The sequence below is a fragment of the Xyrauchen texanus genome, chromosome 34 (genome assembly GCF_025860055.1).
Source record: "Xyrauchen texanus isolate HMW12.3.18 chromosome 34, RBS_HiC_50CHRs, whole genome shotgun sequence".
In the NCBI taxonomy this organism is placed as follows: domain Eukaryota; kingdom Metazoa; phylum Chordata; class Actinopteri; order Cypriniformes; family Catostomidae; genus Xyrauchen; species Xyrauchen texanus.
This window is the reverse complement of record NC_068309.1, coordinates 26,081,934-26,102,233: the sequence shown is the minus strand read 5'-3', so window position 1 is coordinate 26,102,233 and position 20,300 is coordinate 26,081,934. Positions and strand designations below refer to the sequence as shown.

The 20,300-nt window shown below is 38.7% G+C and overlaps 1 protein-coding gene across 2 annotated transcripts in view; it reads right to left on the bottom strand.

Moving 5' to 3' along the window:
- Window positions 1-20,300, bottom strand: part of LOC127628055 (bifunctional heparan sulfate N-deacetylase/N-sulfotransferase 1-like) — a 110,927-nt gene that overhangs the window by 27,765 nt on the left and 62,862 nt on the right. For both annotated transcript variants that reach the window (XM_052104715.1, XM_052104716.1), the window contains exons 3-9: window positions 13,869-14,831; window positions 10,591-11,064; window positions 6,749-6,836; window positions 6,486-6,640; window positions 5,140-5,325; window positions 1,452-1,580; window positions 363-545 (exon numbers count right to left, since the gene is read on the bottom strand). In XM_052104715.1, coding sequence (XP_051960675.1) covers window positions 363-545; window positions 1,452-1,580; window positions 5,140-5,325; window positions 6,486-6,640; window positions 6,749-6,836; window positions 10,591-11,064; window positions 13,869-14,420 — 1,767 coding nt within the window. In that variant the 5' untranslated portion in view covers window positions 14,421-14,831. The remainder of the gene's footprint in view (window positions 1-362; window positions 546-1,451; window positions 1,581-5,139; window positions 5,326-6,485; window positions 6,641-6,748; window positions 6,837-10,590; window positions 11,065-13,868; window positions 14,832-20,300) is intronic.

Genomic DNA, 20,300 nt, shown 5'->3' with positions numbered 1-20,300 from the left:
ACATTTCAAAAGAACGAGACAAAGAAATAAAGATGCTGGATAAATTGAAATGGGAAGAGAGGGTAAAGAGGGAAAGATAAAGAGAGAGAAAGACGGAGCTTCCTCATCATTGCTGACTTTGAACTGAAATGTAGGAACCAATTTCAAAAATAGCTTTCTCTGAATTCTGGCATCTTACATGGAAAACCATTTTCACTCTTTGTACATCAGAGTAAATGTGGAGACAGCCATAAGAAACCCTTCACTTCATATTACAGTAACACTCCTCAAACTACACTGATCTACTATAACAAAATAAACTTGTATTTGTCTCCCTCATGATTCCAGAGGATGGAATGGGCCTCATAGTACTATTCTCTTACCTGCCAGATGGGGTCCCTCTCTTCTGGGAAAATTTGGAAATATCTCTGGGCCAACTGCACAGGTGGGAGAGTCTGTAGTTTCAGGTTGGTCCACATCTGGATGAATTTCACCAGGTTCTTGAAGGTGTACAGGCCAAGACGGTCATTCCCGTAGTTGGAGAGGTGGGTCATGAAAATGCTGATCTAGTTTGAAATGAGGTGTAAAGTCAAGAAGTGCATAGTCCCCCCCAACCCCCCCCACCCCCCACAACCACGTTATTAATAGTGGATTCCAAAATTACTGCTGATCTAGGTTGGATGGATCTATCATAATCTCACAGCAGCCATCATTACGGAGATCCTTCTAATAAATCAAGGGTTTGGAGGTGTCCTTAAGTACATGTACTAAAAAAATTTCCAGACATTTGTGATTACTGCATGAGGATTTTTGAAAATCATTTCATTTCAAATTCAGACCAACTCATTATTTCATAAGACGTCTATGATAGTTGATGTTAAAAGGATAGTTCACTCAAAAATGCAGAAATTTTCTCATCATTTACTAACCCATATGCCATCCCAGATGTGTATGACTTTCTTCAGCAGACCACAAATGAATATTTTTAAAAGAAATTCTCAGCTCTTTTTGTCCATACAATGCAAGTGAATGGGTGCCAAAAACCACATAGACCAGTATAAAAGTGCTCCATATTACTTCAGTGGTTAAATCTATGTCCTCAGAAGCGATGTGAAAGGTGTGGCTGAGAAACAGATCAATATTTAAGTCCATTTATTCTATAAATTCTCCTCCCAGCTCAGTCAATCTCTGCTTCAACATTCTTCTTTTTGTGTTTAGGTGATTCACATTTTTCCTGCATGCGCCCCCTACTGGGCTCTCCTCACCCACACCTATTATATCACTTCTGAAGACATGAATTTAACCACTGGTGTCATATGGATTCCTTTTATGCTACCTTTCCGTTCTTTTTGAAACTATATTTGTTTTGATTTGTATTGGGTTTAAAAAACCCATATCAGTTGACCACTACTTAAAATATTTCACACACTGGTTTAGACAACACTGAAGAATACTACAGTTTCATTACTCACTGGATTGAGGAGCACAGTAAGGAAAAGCTCTCCTCCATTGATGAGTTTGTCCAGCTCTTTAGAGCCTCCAGGATACTCATTATAGAAGATGGTGTGAGTAAAGAGACCACATGTCTGCCTGGGCAACACCTGAAAAACAGACATTTCTCCTCAGAATGCAACCACATTTTAAATTCTTCTCCACAAGTAATTTCAAATGTAAATGACAATTTTGCTAATTGCATAAACTTTATTATAAAACAGATAGCTGATGCTCTAAAATCTGATTGGTGTCCCACATTCAAAAAATATATAATTATTTGAAAAATAGATATTACATTTTTTTTTTAAATACTTCAAAATTTAAGATATGTGAAGCACTTTAAGCTGCACTTTATATATTAAAGGTAATATCAAATAAAATGTATTATAACTGTTATTTTATTAATTAAATTCAACTGAATTAATTGCCTGGCAACCGTAAACAGCCTACAGTTATACTAATGAACTATACTACATATTAGTATATATTATAGTGATTAATTGATATAGTGATTAATAGTGATACTATTAATGAGTTTATTAACAGTATCATTATTTAATGAACATGTTTTTATATAAAAAAAAAATATTAAAAATTTATAAATAAATAATACACTTCTAATCTTTGCGTCTTTTATTATATTTGTTTTTCTATTTTATGATTCAAGGTAATCTGTTATAGTAATTTTACACAAAAGGGTGTTGTTTGGCACAACGTAATGAGACCTAAAAGGCTTATCCTCTTATATACACACACACACACACACACACACACACACACACACACACACACACACACACACACACACACACACACACACACACACACACACACACACACACCCCGATCAGCCACAACATTAAAACCTAATATCACGTAGGTCCCCCCTCATGCTGCAAAAACAGCTCCAACCTGTCAAGGCATGGACTCCACAAGGTATCCTGTGGTATCTGGCACTAAGATGTTAGCAGCAGATCCTTTAAGTCCTGTAAGATGCAAGGTGTGACCTACATGGATTGGACTTGTTGGTCCAGCACATCCCATAGATGCTCAATCGGATTGAGATCTGGGGAAAGTGCCAGGCCAAGTCAACACCTTGAAGAGGGTGCATTATCCTGCTGAAATAGACCACTGCCATCAGGGAATACCGTTACCTTGAAGGGGTGTACGTAGTCTGCAGCAATTTTTAGGTAGGTGATACATGTCCAAGTAACATCCATATGAATGCCAGGACTCAAGGTTTTCTAGCAGAACATTGCCCAGAGCATCACACTGCATCTGCCGGACTGCCTTCTGCCCATAGTGCATCCAGCTGCCATCTCTTCCCCAGGTAAATGACACGCACACTACCGGCCATCCACATGATCTAAAAGAATGTGTGATTCATCAGACCAGGCCACCTTCTTCCATTGCTCCATGGTCCAGTTCTAACACTCACATGCCCATTGTAGGCACTTTCGGCGGTGGGCAGGGGGTGAGCACGGTCACTCTGATCGGTGTGCATCTACGCAGCAAGCGTGTGTCTGCAGCGCACACACGCGCAGACACACGCGCTCAGACACATGCAGACAGTGTATAAACTGTGTATATACATACATAAAAAAAGCTGAACTTAGGTTAAATGACAAATGAGCTGCAGTGTTCACAGCTCAACACATGAAAACAGGCCATTATCTCAAATTTAGAGACAATGTATTTCATCAACACATGTGATCTCATTTGAGAGTCACTTTAGACTGGAACGGAAACTGTATGACCTCAGCATTGAAAAATATTGTTGTAGTATAACTACAGAATGTTTCACCACAGATGACCCATAATGACCCATAATGACCTGAGGGAATGTTTCTGCCACTAACAGAACATCAACCCTAATGATGTGGCTTACACATTTGAATACAGGATATTTATTTGACAGACGACAATGACAGAATGAAAACACTTTATGGTGGCTATAATAATAATAATGAGTTTAACCCCCTGAACCCCCAAGGTCCTTTTTCCCCATTCTGTGAGAACTCAGTTGCCAGTTTGAAAGGAAAAAAAACAAAAACAAAATGAATAAATAAACGCATTAGGATGGATATAGAAGATGCGGTATGCCTAAATTGGCAAAACACACCTGTCCAGAGATCATCCTTACTGTATCCTTACTCCAAATACTGCATGAGAAAACACTGAATTTGTATCGGTTTATCTTTCTCTGCCATAATAGTGTATTGGACAGCTGGATATAGCCTCTTATTTGAAAGTTAGGATATATTTTAAGAATATATGTCTAACTATGTGCGAGTTAGATTGTGTTGTGTGTTTAAGCTCCAAAAACAACACAATGCTATTTTCTTCTTTATTTTCTGTATGCTATTTTACAGCCACCATCAGTTCCAATGTGTTTGTACACTAACATGCACACACAAACCGCTCTGTCATGATTCAACAAGTTTTGTCATATACTCTCTGTTGTCCCCTGAAAACAAAAATAATAATAAAAATAATAAAATTGTACTTTCACAAACAGCTTGCCCTTAACCCCCTACTGGGATTCCAAGCTCAAACTGTAAACAAAATAGCCTGGGGTTTATCTCAATGATTGCAAGCAGAATAAGATTTCAGCGTATCACCATTTAACCCCTGGAACTGCACAGACAGTCTAAAAAACTAAAGAGCAATCCACTTTTATCTATAGAAGAATAAATCTGTGTTGAGTCATTGTGCAGTGCACATGCTTGCAACATGGAGCTGTGATGCTCCCTGGGATGCAGGTTCACATCCACCCCCTATATTGCACTACTTCCCTGTCTTCCTCCACTGTGCTATGCTTTAGAGCAGGGGTCGGCAACCTATGGAGGGGTATTCACTGGCATGCCAGCAACGGAGAGAGAGGAGTAGAATATTTTATTCATATAAAAATCTGCATCTGCATTCCAGTCTACATCTTGATGTAATCCTTCCTCATGATAACACAGCATGTTTTAGAGAAAACACAAACCCACATTGTGTCTATTCAAAATATAAATTAAACATAGAAATAATGTTTTAGGATTTTGCAGGTGCTATTCATAGAAAAGGGTTAAATGTGATGCGCGAACGGCTTGCACGTGTCTTGTCACACTTTAATAGTGTTTAGCCTCCCATTCAGCTGTTGAAAACGCATTGCGTGATCACAAGGAATGATTACAAGTTGTAGATTGAAATGCAGGTCAGGTGAGAAAAACTTCATAAAATAAAACCTGAGTGCTCCTCTCTCACTATTGGTTGCATGCTAGTGATAACCCCTCTGTTTTTGTAAAATGTATGACAATATAAGAAATATTTAAGATTCCACACAAATTTGTGATCAGTAATCAAATAAGCACATTTGTGACATTAACTGTGCTAACTCATTTTGTACAAAAGGACAGGTTTTATTTTATTAAATCACTTTCACAAGATGCGTTGTGAAAATTCACATGTGGGTTTTGCACCAATGTTTCACTCAAAAATAAACGATTAAAATAGAAAAGTGCAAAATAGAAACATTTTCACAAGTGGATTCATTCTTTGGAAAATCACATACATGCGCATGTTTTTTTTCCATGTCTAAAAGGTTGCCGACCCTTGCTTTAGAGGCATGAACAAAGCTTAAAAAGTCTGCTTTTTGTGTTATGTTAAGTGTATTGTTCTTACACTGATGCCACTGTGGGCAAAGCCCCTGCGGAAGCGGGCAGGTTTGAGGTGGGGGTACTCCTCTGTACTGGTCACCTTAATGCCCCACACTTTCTTCCAGGCCTCATACAGTTGCATATGGATGGGATACACTCCAGAGTGATGGGGAGCCACCGCGTAACCCATGTTTGTGGGAATGCCATGCTCCTGAAAGGAACACAATGGAGTTAAATTATAGATAAAGAAACACATTAGAGATAATTTATAGATAAATGAATTAAAGATAAATTAAAAATAATGTATGAAAAAAGACACAGTGCTTCTACTTTAGCACATGTCCTACTAATTGTACATAACAGTATGTCATTCAGGGTGCAAAAGTAACACTCGCTAAGTGAACTTCAACAAAAGCTAATGTTAAGAAGCGTAAGCTCAGCTAAATGTTTCATTGTGCCTTCCACATTTGAACGAATCAAGTAATAAAATTAAAATGTACAAGTATATGACAACAATAATGATGATTATTTTAACTTTTTCAACTCTGGGGCATTTTTGGGCTGCCACCTGCAATTTTTCACTCATGAAAAACTCAACATTTCCACATACTGTGTGGACTAATTGCCAAAAATGTGTCAAATTTTTTCAGAACACCACACAAAACAGGAAAGACTCCAGATCATCATAAATATTATATCATAAATATTATATGTTCGCAATCTTATGATGAACTGATTTAAAAAATACATATTTTTTGTTGTTGTCCTATCTTTGTAAGCATGTTATCTGTTCACTCCATCTCCCTCCAAAAAGTCTTATTTTATTCCACTAGATGGCAGCAAATATAAGAATTTATTTTTTTTCCTCTCTCTCCTTCCATTACAAAATGCAGATCTGAAATATAGGTGGTGCTCTAACACATTTTGGCCCTCACAGATTGAGGTTCATGCACCAACCCCATTGTTTCATCAAATTTCATGGCCTCTGAGTGGACTAGAAGATCAGTCTTGGTGTCATTATAAAGCTGAGATCCTCCCCTTTACAATGAAGCATTATGACATTCAATCATCAATAGTCAATAACATAATTTCAATTAATTCTTTGGCATACTTTTCACACTAAACCATCAAATCAATAAAAAAAAATTAAGAAACAAAATCATTGTGACAAATGGTATACTTGTACAATATATAGTAAGGATAGTATTGTAGTTGGGATTCATCCTATATAATATACAGACATTATGCATGTATCTTAATGCCCCCTACAAATTCATTTTGACACCAAGATCTACATCAACTATCATCAACAGACATAATACAAATTACAAACACGATCATCACCTCCCTGATCATTTCCCCTAATCTCACCTCTGCAAACTTGCGGTTGAGTAACATCTGTTCGGCCAGCACTGACTGGTTGTGGAAGAGGTGCGGCTGCATGTGACTCCACATGTGAGGAAACCACCAGAACTCCTTACTATAAGACAGAAGCAGGTCATCTCCCAAATCTTCTTCATCTGTGCCTGAAACACAATTATACACAACCAAACAGTTAACAATTAATTTCAATGCGTGTTAACGAAAAGTGCTGACATCTGATATCCCATAACCGTTCTATGGCAATCACTTACCAGCATGGAAAAACTTTCCAGAGAAACCCAGATTGAAGGTAAAATTGGGAACGTGGGTTCGGAGTTCGTTTTGCGTCTCCAGTAAGGCCTATGAAATAAATGACAAGGAGTTTAGAAACGTAAAATAACAAAGCTCTTAGAACAACCTAGGGACAGAATTAGGAATGGTCACAAGTTCCCAAGCAATCAGAAGCGACGGCAATAATTGATCATGAAAACAACTGCGGCAATTCCAAAACATTTCACACCAAATGAAATCCAGTGATAACTATATGCAATTATGGTAAATAAAGGCCTAATTTAACATTTTTGGATTGGTCATTGCATCATGTTTGGTAGTACCTTGTGTTCCGACAGACAGCAATGTGTGTCAATACCATACACAGTGACTTTCAGTCCAGGCTAGCAAAAGCACTCAAAATTCAGGAGACATTTGAAGGCATTCAAGAAGCATTCTTCTATCAAACAGTTAAATGGAACACAACTGAATGGACCCTTTCCACAGAATTCAATGCCATATTGATGCAGGATACATTTTTTGTTTGCGTCACATTTATGATGATTTGACGGCAGCAGAGGCAGCACAACTATGACGATCAGCCTATAAACCCACCCACGCTGAGGCGGCACTAAACTGCAGTGGAAAAGCAAGCTCAGAAAAGTAAAGCGAGGAGAGTCCAGTTGAGTCAAAACGTAACGTGCAGTGGAAAAGTGCCATATGATATTAAGCCTCGTGTAATACAGTACAGAACTGAGCAGCGCACATACCAGACACAATATACTCATAAACATCTTCGGATCTGTTTTTCAGAATGCTTGAAAATAAAACAGTGATTGGTCAGTGGTGAACTTGTGAAGAGACCATAATGGGGTCAGTTGAGGTGACAATAGACTTCGCAAGAGCTTGTGATTTGGTCTGTCATCAATAGACTGCCAATTATGAAAATGTCCAACAATTTGCTACCACACCTGGCTGTAATTTCTGCTAGCTAGCTAGCTCACCAATATCACAGACGTTTATGCTTAATTAGCCGTGAGAGGCAGAAACCGTGATCGCTGTTAAAATATGCTTAATTATGCAGCCCCACCCTGGTATTAATAATAATTAACAATATCCTCAACCAAACTGGTAAAGCTGCTGAGGGAGTGACAGTAAATCTGACATCTTCCTCTCTTCTGACTGCCAATCCATCTCTCTCTATAAATGTCCTCTTTTGGAAAGTCATGGAAACATAGTGGATTCTTTTCTTTCACTGTAAAAGCAAAAGAGAAGAACACTGCAAAACAATTTGCTATCGTCTCCCATATACCTCTATATGCCAGCGGCAAAATTTATCCTGCTATAGTTTTATTCTGTGTTCCAATCCCAGAAATGTGAAAGGAGACCATGGAACAAATCAATTGGGCCTTGGGATATGTTTTTAACAGTTTAACTATTTTTAACTTGACACAACATCACTCAAACATGACATTCATGGTGTGAAACCCAGAAAAGAAAAACAGCGAGATGTGGAGCAATAGCCAAAGACATCCAATCTGCCACATAGACCAACAATATAAAAAAAGAGCAGCCCCTGATAACAGGATTTTTCTGTAGAGTACTCAAGTAGACCAAATGACCAAAATTCCTATCTCTACCGTAAACACATAAAACACACTCTGTAAACAGAAGACAAGAATACAAAAGAGATACACACACACACCACAATGCACACAAAAGCACAGCGGTAGCATAGCGCCAGAGTCTGTCCTGTTTGCTCATCTTCTCTGTTTGCTTCATTACCCATCTCAGTTTTAGCTCTGCATCTGCCTCTCATTTGATTTGTTTACCACATTTGTTTTTGACTGCCTGTCTCTCCAGTGTGACTCAATCAAAAGACTGATTCATATTTAACTGCTCTGAGGTCCACAGACAGACAAGACAGCTTTGATTATGTTTGTTTTCTATCCAAACCCTCGGCTGAACATCTGCATCAGGGTGCTCAGGAGATGAGAGATTCACAAGGAGGATACAAGAAACTGTATTTGAAATATTTATGCTTGCGGCAAGTCTTTGGATGCCCTTTGAACAGCGAGTCCTAAAAAATACAATAAAAAATAAAGGGGGGAAATGGAAAGAGAATGGAGATTTGGGAAAAAGAACAGTATACACTGGAGCATTGAAATAAATGGACAACTGGAGAAATTGTGATGTGTAAAGTGCTGCCAAACTATGAAAACTTTGGTAAATAATATGAAAATGGCACCTGTTTTGCAGTGTTCTGCTTTTGAGGTGTTTTAGAAATGGAGACTTGTTTATATGCTTGCCAATCTGTCTTCAAGTCTAGAGATGATGGAATAATCGAAAAATACCAATCGTGATGTGACAGTGTTATTATCAAACCACAAAGGCTGCGATTTATGAACCTCCATGTATTGCACACTGCACTTACTGTATGTGCACAGCTCTGTTCTGTGACATATACTCAAAGTACGTGTGAGGCTCATGAGCGGAGCTTATTACATTTACAGCGCTCTAGTGCACATTTGTGTAATTCCAAGTAGGCTAAAAGTTACTATCCAAATCTAAGTTAACCTCATAACATGTAGATAGAAGACTGGATGATAGCATTCCACTGCAATAAAAGTAGTTGTCAACTCTAATACTTGCTTCAGTGTACTGCCAAAATGAAAGCACATACATAAATAAGGTACTGTTTTTTAATAATAATAATAATAATAATAATAATAAAAGATGTTGTTGCTGATAATATTACATAAAAATATATTTACATGATAATTTCGTAAATAACTTAAAACTGGGTTCCAAAAAATTATGATAAAGTGGGCTGAGACTATCACAGAGTCATCAAAAACAGGTACACAGTGAACAGATACAATGTGAAACTTTTTTCCCCCCTTTATGTCTCACTGTATTTTTTACTTATTTTATTCTTGTTCTTTTTTTAGAGGACACAAGTGTGAACACCCTTTCTTGAAGAGTATTTCTATTGGCAGTAGAGCATGTTAACACATGACTTCCTGTTAAAAAGGAAACACTTACAAGGATTTATTTTATTTAAAATGCTAATAATCATCTCAGTTCAAAATAGCTATCGCAATATCATTTAATATAGTTCAGCCCTATTTGAGTCTTGGACTTTTAACCCCGGCCTTTCTCCCCGGCACTTCCTCCATGTACATTTTTCCCTCTGTTTTTAAATTCCTTTCTTTTGCCTGCTGTACATCTTTCGTTCTATTCCCAATTTTTTGCTCTCTCTCTCTCTCTGCATGTATCTGGATCACAGGCAGAATAAGTAGACAGGTAGACGAGACAAAAGAAAGAACAAAACTTGTCTATGAGAGAGAGAGAGATAGAGGGAGAGAGATAGAGAGAGACAGAGAGAGAGAGAGAGAGAGAGAGACATAGAGAGAGCGAGATAGAGAGATAGATAGATAGATAGATACATGGCCTGTAATCCCTGACAAAGAATTTGCTTGGAGTAGATAACAATATTAAACCAAGTGGCATTAGAAGAAACATAGCATAAGAACACTTTTCAAACAAAAAAGTTTTTTTAATATACAAAATGATGCATTTGGTCTTAGTGGAATTTGCCTGTTGTTACTTTGCTAAGGGAACTTGCTTTAAACATCCACTAAAAATTATCAAAAGTTGGTGATGAGAAAAAGTCCATATTTTGTTATCCATTGCAAAGACATTCATACATTAAGTAGAGATAATCTAAAAGTACTTTTTGAAGTGTCAAAATACTTTTGGGGCCAAGAATACACTAATTCTTTTCACATATTTATTGTATCCAAGCAAGGAAGCGGACTCAAATAACACATGCAATACCCACCTTGACGTCAGACACCTTCATGCGTGTGCCCTCTTTCCCAACAAAGATGTCATCAATATCTACCAGCATGTAGCGCTCTAGAGCCAGTGACAGATGTTTGCCAGTCAAGAAACTCACTGCGTCCACCAGCACCAGCTTGTGCAGCCAAAAGTTCAGGTTGTTGCCAAAGAGTACCCGTTGAATGCCATCGTGAAGACCCAAATCCTGGACCACTGCTGCATGAAGGGGTCCTGGTGCTCCACCAGCCTCCGCACTCCGTCCACGAGCTAACAACACAGGCTCGTAGGTGGTGTGGTTAGACTGGAAGACAGTCCAGTCATCTCCAGGTAAGGGACCGTGCTCCACCTCGCGGGCCTTGGTGATGAGCAGCAGTGGAGACTTGGGGTTGACACTACAGTCCCTTAAACCCAGATTAGAATGCAGGAACAGAGGAAAACCTTTCAGCTGGGCACTCTGCAAACTGTTCTCATTAGCCTTTCATGAAGTGTTGGAAGGAGAGAAAGCAGAAGAGAGGAAATTTATGGTTAAACAGAGATAATTAATATTCATATATACATTCATATAGATGTATTTTCTTCACAGATGCTAGTTAAAAAAAATATTTTAAATGACCATTTTCCAATTTCTTTCTGATACTTGGAAGAGATAAAAACAGGCTGTTTACTTGTACCTGTAACTAACCTCTATCATGATAGCATAAACTCTGCATGCCAGAATAGTGTAGTATTAGTGTAGTTCTTAAAGTTACTGTAAGCTATTTCAGCCGTTCTACTTCCACAAGACTGAGCCGACAACATGGTTTAAAAATGCATTGTGCCTCAATAATTTGCAGCAATACTAACACTATGAGAACGCACAAAATGACTGACAGGCAGAAAGTGTCATTGTCCGTGGACCGCAGACACATTTCTGTTTGCTGTTTAGAGTCTAGAGTTGTCACAGAGACCAGTGAGATATCAGAGGACTGAAAGATTCGACAGAAGCATATTCTATTAATCTCAGAGCTCACGCTATGGTTTAAAAAAACAAAAAATTTTGTCTATTGAAAAAATGAATGGGATTTTTATCAGAAGAACGGAATCAGTTTCACTTTATAGGAGCAATTTTATTTTCCAGCTGAGGCGTACTTCCTTTACTCTAACCCTTATATGAAGTAATCTAGTGCTGTCCTTAAAGAGATGCCTAGTGGTACCATGGGTGCCTGAGTTTGTTTAAACACTTCTCTCTCTCCACTAATTAACTGTCCATGGGAAACTGATGAATCATGCACAATTTTAAATGCACCTATTTGTAACAACAAACTGAAAAAAGCTGTACCTGCAAGTGAAAGTTTTGTCCATCAGTACCCCATCTGTCAGAATTTCCCATTCCAGTGACCATAATTAAAAACTTTTCCAAGCCTCTTCCAATTTTCATAATCCCATCTTCATGTCCTTATTGTTCAAAACTTCAAACACTTCAAAAACAACGGCTCCTTCAAAGATTGCTACCATTTTACTTGTATGGACAATGAACAATTCATGAACTGTTTAATATAATTGGTCTGAGCCAAAAAACATAGTAGCTCTAAGTAAAGATAGTAGCTTCCAAGGCAGCTTCCTAACTGAACGTAAAACCTTGTAAGTGGCTAATTTGGACCACTCCATCTGTAGCAACTCAGTGGAAATTAGGGAGTCTCACAATAAAACTTCAGAGTCTGACATTAGCATGTTGCTAAACTAATGGCACAACAAAATATTAAGCCTAAAAATATATATTCAAATAGACTTTGACATTAACATGTTTCTAAGCGAACAGGACAACACTATATTAAGCCTAAAATACAAATTCCAATAAAGTTTGACATTAAGCATGCTGGTAAGATAATGACACAATACAACATTGAGCCTTAAAATAGCTATTCCAAAAGTTTGACATTAGCAAGTTGCTAAGCTAATTACACAATCCTATATCAAGCACAGAAATAAATGCACATTTCCAATAGTTAGGCATTAGCATGTTGCTAACAACATAAAATGACAGTTAAGAATAAAAATACATTTTGCAATAAAGTTTGAAATTAGCATGCTGCAAAGCTAATTGGGTGAAGCAAATGTTCTTACATTTACACATATATAGATATATATAGACCCAATATCTATACATATCTATACATATCTATCTATCTATCTATCTATCTATCTATCTATCTATCTATCTATCTATCATATATATGGGATTAGGTTAGATGACTAATAGGAGGCCAAACAAGAGCTTGTATTGTTGATACATCCAAGCATAACTAAGAGTTGAAATGCTTATTTTCACTATGATAATTTAGTGTTTTTATGTGTGCATTTATACATCTCCAATTTCTGGGAGGTAAATGCATTTTGCGGTGATGCCGCACTGACAGATGAAAGTCAAGGCTTGATGTGAAGGTAATTATGAATGCTCCATTACTGGAGTGAATGGAGGCATCGTTTCAAGTGGAAAGATTTGGTCTGCTGAACCGTGCAGTCTCAGTGTTCAAGGGTCTAAGAAAATGAAATTGTTTAACCCAGCAAAGCAGGGATGCTAACTACCTGAACAAGAAAAAAAGGAAAGAAAAAAAAGAATTTCAAGCCACTCAGGTATTGAGGTAGGATGGCTTCCGTTAGTGTGTAAGTAGAGGCTTGGATAAAAAATAAATAAAAGAGCTTTGAGGAGACTCTGAGCAGCATGAGTCAATAAAAATTAATGAGCGCAAATTTCATGCAGTTCCTTCTAAGACGTGTTGATGTCCTCACCCTTCTGCTGCAGGCGAGTCTCTAACAGTCTCATCAACTAGGTTAACCTCCACTAACAATTAGTGTGCTACACTCCAGCTCCTGAGGGTAATAAATGTGGGCCTGGCCTCAGGCAAACAATACATTACAACAGAGAGAGGAGGTTTACAAGCTGGCAATGACAGACAGCAGTGAGTAATAGGCAAATGTGCAGAAACAATTTGCACTATAGGACTGATTAATTCCTTTTACTAAGCTCGCTTAGCAGCTCAATCAAAGAACAAGAGCCAAGACAATCAACTAGGACATTCACATGCAGTAATGTGCTATTACTGTAATGTTTAGCATAACGCCCCATGCCCCCACTGTTGTCATTTTTTTCTGCTACCTAATAACGAATCAGACTGTGAAATGTCAGTTGCTAGATCATTAGTGAGGTGATTGACCCACTGGAATTAAAAGCCACATTAACACCCATTAGCGAGACTATTTGCTATGAAAGTTCAAGCTGTACAACACAAAATGGCTCACCTTGAAAAAGCCAATGATGCCAACGCCATACTCCACACAGTACTTGTCCAGCAACTCTCTGTTCCAAGCATCCAGGTTAACATACTTGAGGATGTTCTCATAGATGACCAGTGTGAAACGGCCCCGGTTCTTGTCTGTGAGTGTAGGCATATCCCCCTTGCCAGGTGCAATCTCTGTCTGATAGCGGAATCGTCCAGATTCCAAGATAGCCACAATGTCCTGGCCCAACTGGGAGTACAAACTCTCCACAAAGACCAGCACCACAGGGTCAGTCCGAGACATGTCCGCTGGTTTGACAGTTCTTGCGGGCAGCACCCTTGCTGATGGAGGGGAGGGAGTTGCTCTGGGATCTTCCCAATCGGCCGTACCTTCTTCCATAACCACAGCACTCCCAACTCCTGCGGGTTCAAGCTCCCGTTTGGCTCCATACAGAAAATAGGCTGAGATGAGGACACTGACCATGCAGAAAAGGAAGAGCAGCAGCAGGCTGGTCTGCAGCGTGAGCTGACGGAAGAGCCGCCTCACAAGCCCACACATCAGCATCATCACCATGCAACCACGGTAATCAATAAAAACACAGTCCTCTATTTACAAGTACACAGTCAAGTCTATTGTATGTTTTCTACAGAAAGACAGCTGAAAAGATGGGTTGAAATTGGGCTCCTCCGTAATGCAGGCGCTCATGTCACCATTGCAGAGGGTGGCAAGCCTGGCCTGGGCAGGGGACGGCATGGGCGAGGTGGGCTTCCACTCTGCAGCAAGGGATGGGCACTGCCCCCACATGCACCAGCGGCCCCCTGCCCAAACCCCTAAGCCCCTTCTCTACACTCTCTTTGTCCTTATCTCCTGATGCTCTGTAGAGAATATTCTGTACTGCAGACCAATTGAAGCTGGCTTGTTTTTCGGCACTGGATCCTCGGACAGATCATGCCCAAAGCATTCCAGCAGAGTCCTCCAGTTTACCTAAACAAGAAGAAAGGTGTTAATTTAAGAAAATTACAATTGATCTTAATGTTTTTAGCTTAAAATATATAATTTTTTTTTTTTACTTGTGGATAAAAAAAAAATGCAACATCAATACATTTTGATAAGACCACACAAGCTACTCTAGCATTACCTTCTCTGTAAGATGGCTGCAAAAGCCAAACCCACATGATGCCATAGGAGCACTAGGACCTGAGATTCTTCTCACTGACTACCAAAAGCGCCTAGAGGCATTTACAAAGGCAATGCAAGGATTACAGGATAATGATGGCGGCTTGTATTGATTAGTGAGGGCTTTAAAAAAATGATCCTCACTATCCTTCATGCACTTCAAAGGGCAAAAGTAATTTAATCTTTTCTTCTTAAATGAAGGGTTTAGTGCAAAGTGTGGCACAGGTGAATGAGTTGAGTGCACTTCAGATTAGCACTAACCAAGTAAAAAAACTGCAGAATGAGGATGGATCTGATGCCGATTGCTGTGGGCCGAAGTGAGGGCAGTCATGAAGTGGTCAGCAAAGTGTGAAAGGATCATGTGGGATAGATCACCAAAGGGGTTTGTAAATGTCATGTCAAATTGCTAAAAAACAAAAACTCACCACCGCTGAGTCACTTTGGCTCAGCTGCCACTAACAAATATTTTTAACCATGCATCTTCATGCATCTTTCAAAAACATCTCAAACTACATAACATATGTTGGCTAAAAGGATGAAGTAAAAGGCGGCAAACACAAAGGTCCCAACCCTTTTCCCATTAAGTAGACACCTAAACAAACAATATGACATTGACTTCTACAGATGACTATGTTTAAGTACACAGTGATTTTGGTTTTTGTTGAGTTTCAATCCTACCTTTTCAGAGGCATGCTTTTTACACATGGCCATCACTATGTCATTTAACAATAGGGAGGAGCAAACAATGGTACACGGAGGCTTCAGAGGAAAGACTAAAGAGAAGCAACAAGACAGGACATGTCTGATACTCAATACAGGTCAAATTTCAAAGGCATCAGAGACCCACCTAATGTATGGGTTATGTGAAAAGGGAGAGTCGAACAAAGAATCAAAGCCTCACAGGGGTTTGGGGATAAAAATGCACGAATACCTCGCAAAAAAAAGAATATACCTCTAAAAAGATGATGAAGGGGAAAAATACTTGCCTGATAAAAAGGAGAACCAAAGAGAAAACCATTTTATCATATCAAAAGGTTGCTCAGAGTACAGCATGTGAAAATCCTGTAGTATTTACAATCCTGAAACACGGATGCTAACTGTGCCTTTCATTTGTGTGATCCAATATGCCCCATCAGGAATTTTAGGGACTGGTGACGTTTAGAGACGTTTAGACTGGTGACGTTTTAATGCATGAAGTGTGTGTGTGTGTGTGTGTGGTAAGGGGCGAGGATGAAAATTGGTTTTATGAAACAAAAAGGCAAATCTAGGTGCATTCCACAAGGGACTCAAAATTGAACCTAGTAGCTCCACATCCCCTTCCCTTACACCTAGATTAAGCACAGACCACAATACCCGTCACTGGGCTCTTATTGTGCAGAGTTGAAGATCGTGAACAGCAGTCAGCATGTCGTCAGAGGTCGGACTACAGTTAGAGAGCTTTCCTATTCAGAGCATGCTTCTTTAATATGCAGAAATCACAGCTACAGATGACTGAACTGACCCATTGTGTTCTGCATGCTCTCTGAACTGTATGACTCAGATGACATGAGGCAAGAGAGCCAACACCCAGAAAAAACTCATTTGAGGACATGAAACTGTTTTGTGGCATACAGTATAGTTTCACTTTGAGAGGGGGAGTTTTATAAATGGTAGAAAACATCGCTCATTTACACATTACACATTATTTAAAAAAAAAAAAAAAAAAAAAGGTTTCCTGACAAAAATGTGAGAGGTGTTTGCCCATTCAGAACTCAATGCCATGCTGCTATTTTGTTGCAGGTGATTGCCAGGGCGTTGTTAAGCGGTTGCTGAAGTAATCTGAGTGGCTATTAGCACCTTGCTGTGTGGTTGCTTGGGTGCTTTTGTGATGTTCTGTGTGGGTGCATGGTTGTTACTTACTGGCCCAAGTCAACCTCCAAGATTCCAAATAACATTCTGATCCATTGATATGGCTCTTCACTGTAAATCTATGTGAATTTCTGTTTCGCTAACAAGGCAAAAAGTCTGATCGCTTGTAAAGTAATAGCACACCTCTCCAGAATAAGTTATGCACCAAAGTTTAATACAAAGTATAAGGGATTTATATTTCCAAAGAGCATGTTATCATCAAAGTGCAGTAGCAATAGTGATGTTTACCTTATAATGCACCATCCACTGCCACATGTAAATAACTGCTATTCAAAAAACACAAAACAGAATTCTAGCAGTGTGGAATCTATGATTATATGTATTCTATAGCATAGTATTTTACATTCCTTATCACCTTGGACATTTGGCTCTTGGCTTAAATCTTCAATGTCTAGAATCTATCAAGTTCCATTTCAGGTTTAAAAAGAGACACCTGCCGTTAACATATTTCAAGACTACGGCAAAACAAAAATAGAGCAATAAATAAATAAAATGCTGATAGGTTAGAACTAGAAAAAGAGATGGAAAATGTTGAAACAAAAGTGTCAAGGCATGGAAAAACAGGGACCTTGACATTTAGAAACCCGCACCATCTCACCCACGCCAGCAAGTTTCTTGTGTCCCAGATCTTTCTACTCTTTTTTTTTTTCTTTCTCACAGTCTCAAAGCTTACCAGACGTGTGAAAAAATGCACCCTGCCTGGGAGTCACAAAAGACATTTTCTGATGGCAGGATAGTTTCCATAACACTCCCCATCTCAAGGGCAAAGCATAGCTTCATTCTCAACAGCTCATGCTGTATTGTCAGCTCTGGCTTTTTCAAATTGAGTGTTTGTTAAATTGTGAGGCCAGACGATGCTCGACAACAACTAAAAATTTTCCCCGTTAAGAGTACAATAAAACAGTGTAACTGAAAAAATAAATCAAAATAGCAGTGTGTACTGTACATGATCTTCAGCATTGATCCAGCACCAAATAAAAAAAGTTATGGGTCTGGAGTGGAAAAAACAAAGAATATCAACATTCTCAGGTGGTTAAAGAATCAACTGAGTAACTTGTCTACTTAATTAATTGGGAAAATAGTTTAGAGCTGATCTGCACTCATTTTAATGACTACTTAGTTGGTTAATTGATAGACTAATCCAGGGGTTCTCAACCTTTTCCAAGCTGGGCCCCCCCAAAGCTGGTTCATTGCAGTTGGGGCCCCAGTGCCCCCCGCCCCGCCCCATGCTTTATTGTTGTTATTATTATAATTGGCAGTAGCACCAGACTTCTAATGTGAGCTTGCAGGCATCATTATTATTATTATTATTATTATTATTATTATTATTATTATTATTATTATGAGTAGTAGTAGGCCTATCATCTTTACTAGGCTATTGCTATATAATTATATGAGGTTACATGCTTTATTGTTGTTATTATTATTATTATTATAATTGGCAGTAGCACCAGACTTCTAATGTGAGCTTGCAGGCACTATTATGATTATTATTATTATTATTATTATGAGTAGTAGTAGGCCTATCATCATTACTAGGCTATTGCTATATAATTATATGAGGTTACATGCTTTATTGTTGTTATTATTATTATTATTATTATTATTATTATCATCATCATCAGTAGGCCTATTATCATTACTAGGCTATTGCTATAATTGGGAATTGGCACCAGACCTCTGATATTAATTTATGCTTTATTATTGTTATTATTACTAGGCCTAATAGTAGGCATCATCTGCATTTTTACAGAAGCTTGCTGGTAGGTGATGTTAATGTGATACCTGAGCCTGCTTTGCCTTGCAAAGATCCTCAATTCTTGGCTCAATGTTTGATAAACATAGCCTCAAATCATCCTCGATTTGTGCACGATTGCGGTATTTCGTTTTGAGTGCAGTCATTTTTGAGAATCCTGCCTCACACAAATATGTCGACGTGAAAGGAGGGAGAATCTTCAAGGCGACGTCACAGAGTTCAGGGTATTCCTGCATCAATGCTGCCCAGAATGACGAAAGAGGGCAGGAGCTAAAGAGTTTCTTCAGTCTATTGTCACACTTCAGCTCAAGTGTGCACACAACGGATCTGTGCACACAAACGGATCTCGAACCCACGCAAAAGAGCGATAATCCTCTTTAAAGTACGTCGCAAATTGTTTTCTCATTGCTGACAGGTGCTCAGACGCTGATTGAAATAGGGAGGAGAAATCGTGTGACGTGCCTGCATCAGTGATAAAGTCTGCAAGGCTGGGGAACATGGCGCAGTTCCCTCGACTGATGCGGCCATGCCAGAGGTCTAGTTTTTGTGTGAAGGTGTGCACTTTGTCTGCAAGGAGCAAAATATGAGTTTCGCGGCCTTGCAAAGACAGGCTGAAATCAAACAAATGAGCGCCGTTTTCTAAAGTCTATGAGTGCAGCACACACAAATAAACTAAATTGACATACTGCAGTTAAATTTCATTTTTTTATATTTATAACATTTGAATACAGTTCAGCAACATACATCACACGACCTGACGACCAAGGGAGCTGACAATTGACCATCACTTAATTTACCATCACCTCACGATTGAAAATGTGACACTGATTTCATATGACAGTTCAACAAACAAGTTAATAATATTAAGTCACTTACATTTTAGACGAAATAATGACTGTTTTGGTCTATTTTAGCAGCGAAAATAGATCCGATGAATCCAAACAAAGATCACAGCATAGCCATAGCGCATCTCACAGCAATACTCAATCGTGTTTTGAATTATTCAGTGTTGTGAACGAATCGGTTGAGTCAAAGATTCAATGACCCATTCACAAACATCTGTCTCATTCTTGATGAATCAGCCGTTGAACGAATCGTTTGAATGAACGACTCAATGACTCGCTTAATGAAACCGCTTATTATGCTTATCACCTGCATTTGCGCTCACTATCGACAAACCAATCAAATTTGTTCAAAACTTTTTTTTTTAAATCAGTCCAAACACATTTTAATTTTTATTCAGGAATTATGTATATACAAAACTATAACTTTTTATGACAGTAGTTTAGTGCTAAAAAAAAATGTGACCCAAATTTTTTTTTCCCATTTTTTTTCCCCTTCCATCGTAGCCTACTCGCGCCCCCCCGGGAGAGTGTCCTGTGTCCGTCTACTTGCAGAAGTTCCATCAAACCAGCCAATCAGATTTGCTCGAATCATAGCTGATCAAAGAAGCTTTTCCCAGTTTTGTGTGCTATGTGCATCAGACGGCTATAGTTGGTGGTCCGTGGGCATGCCGTCTGAGGGTGAGACAAACGCAATCCAGGTCAGGGCGTGTTAACACAAGATGCATTCTTACATTCACAAACTGCTAAATGGCGTGCAAAAGAATGGAA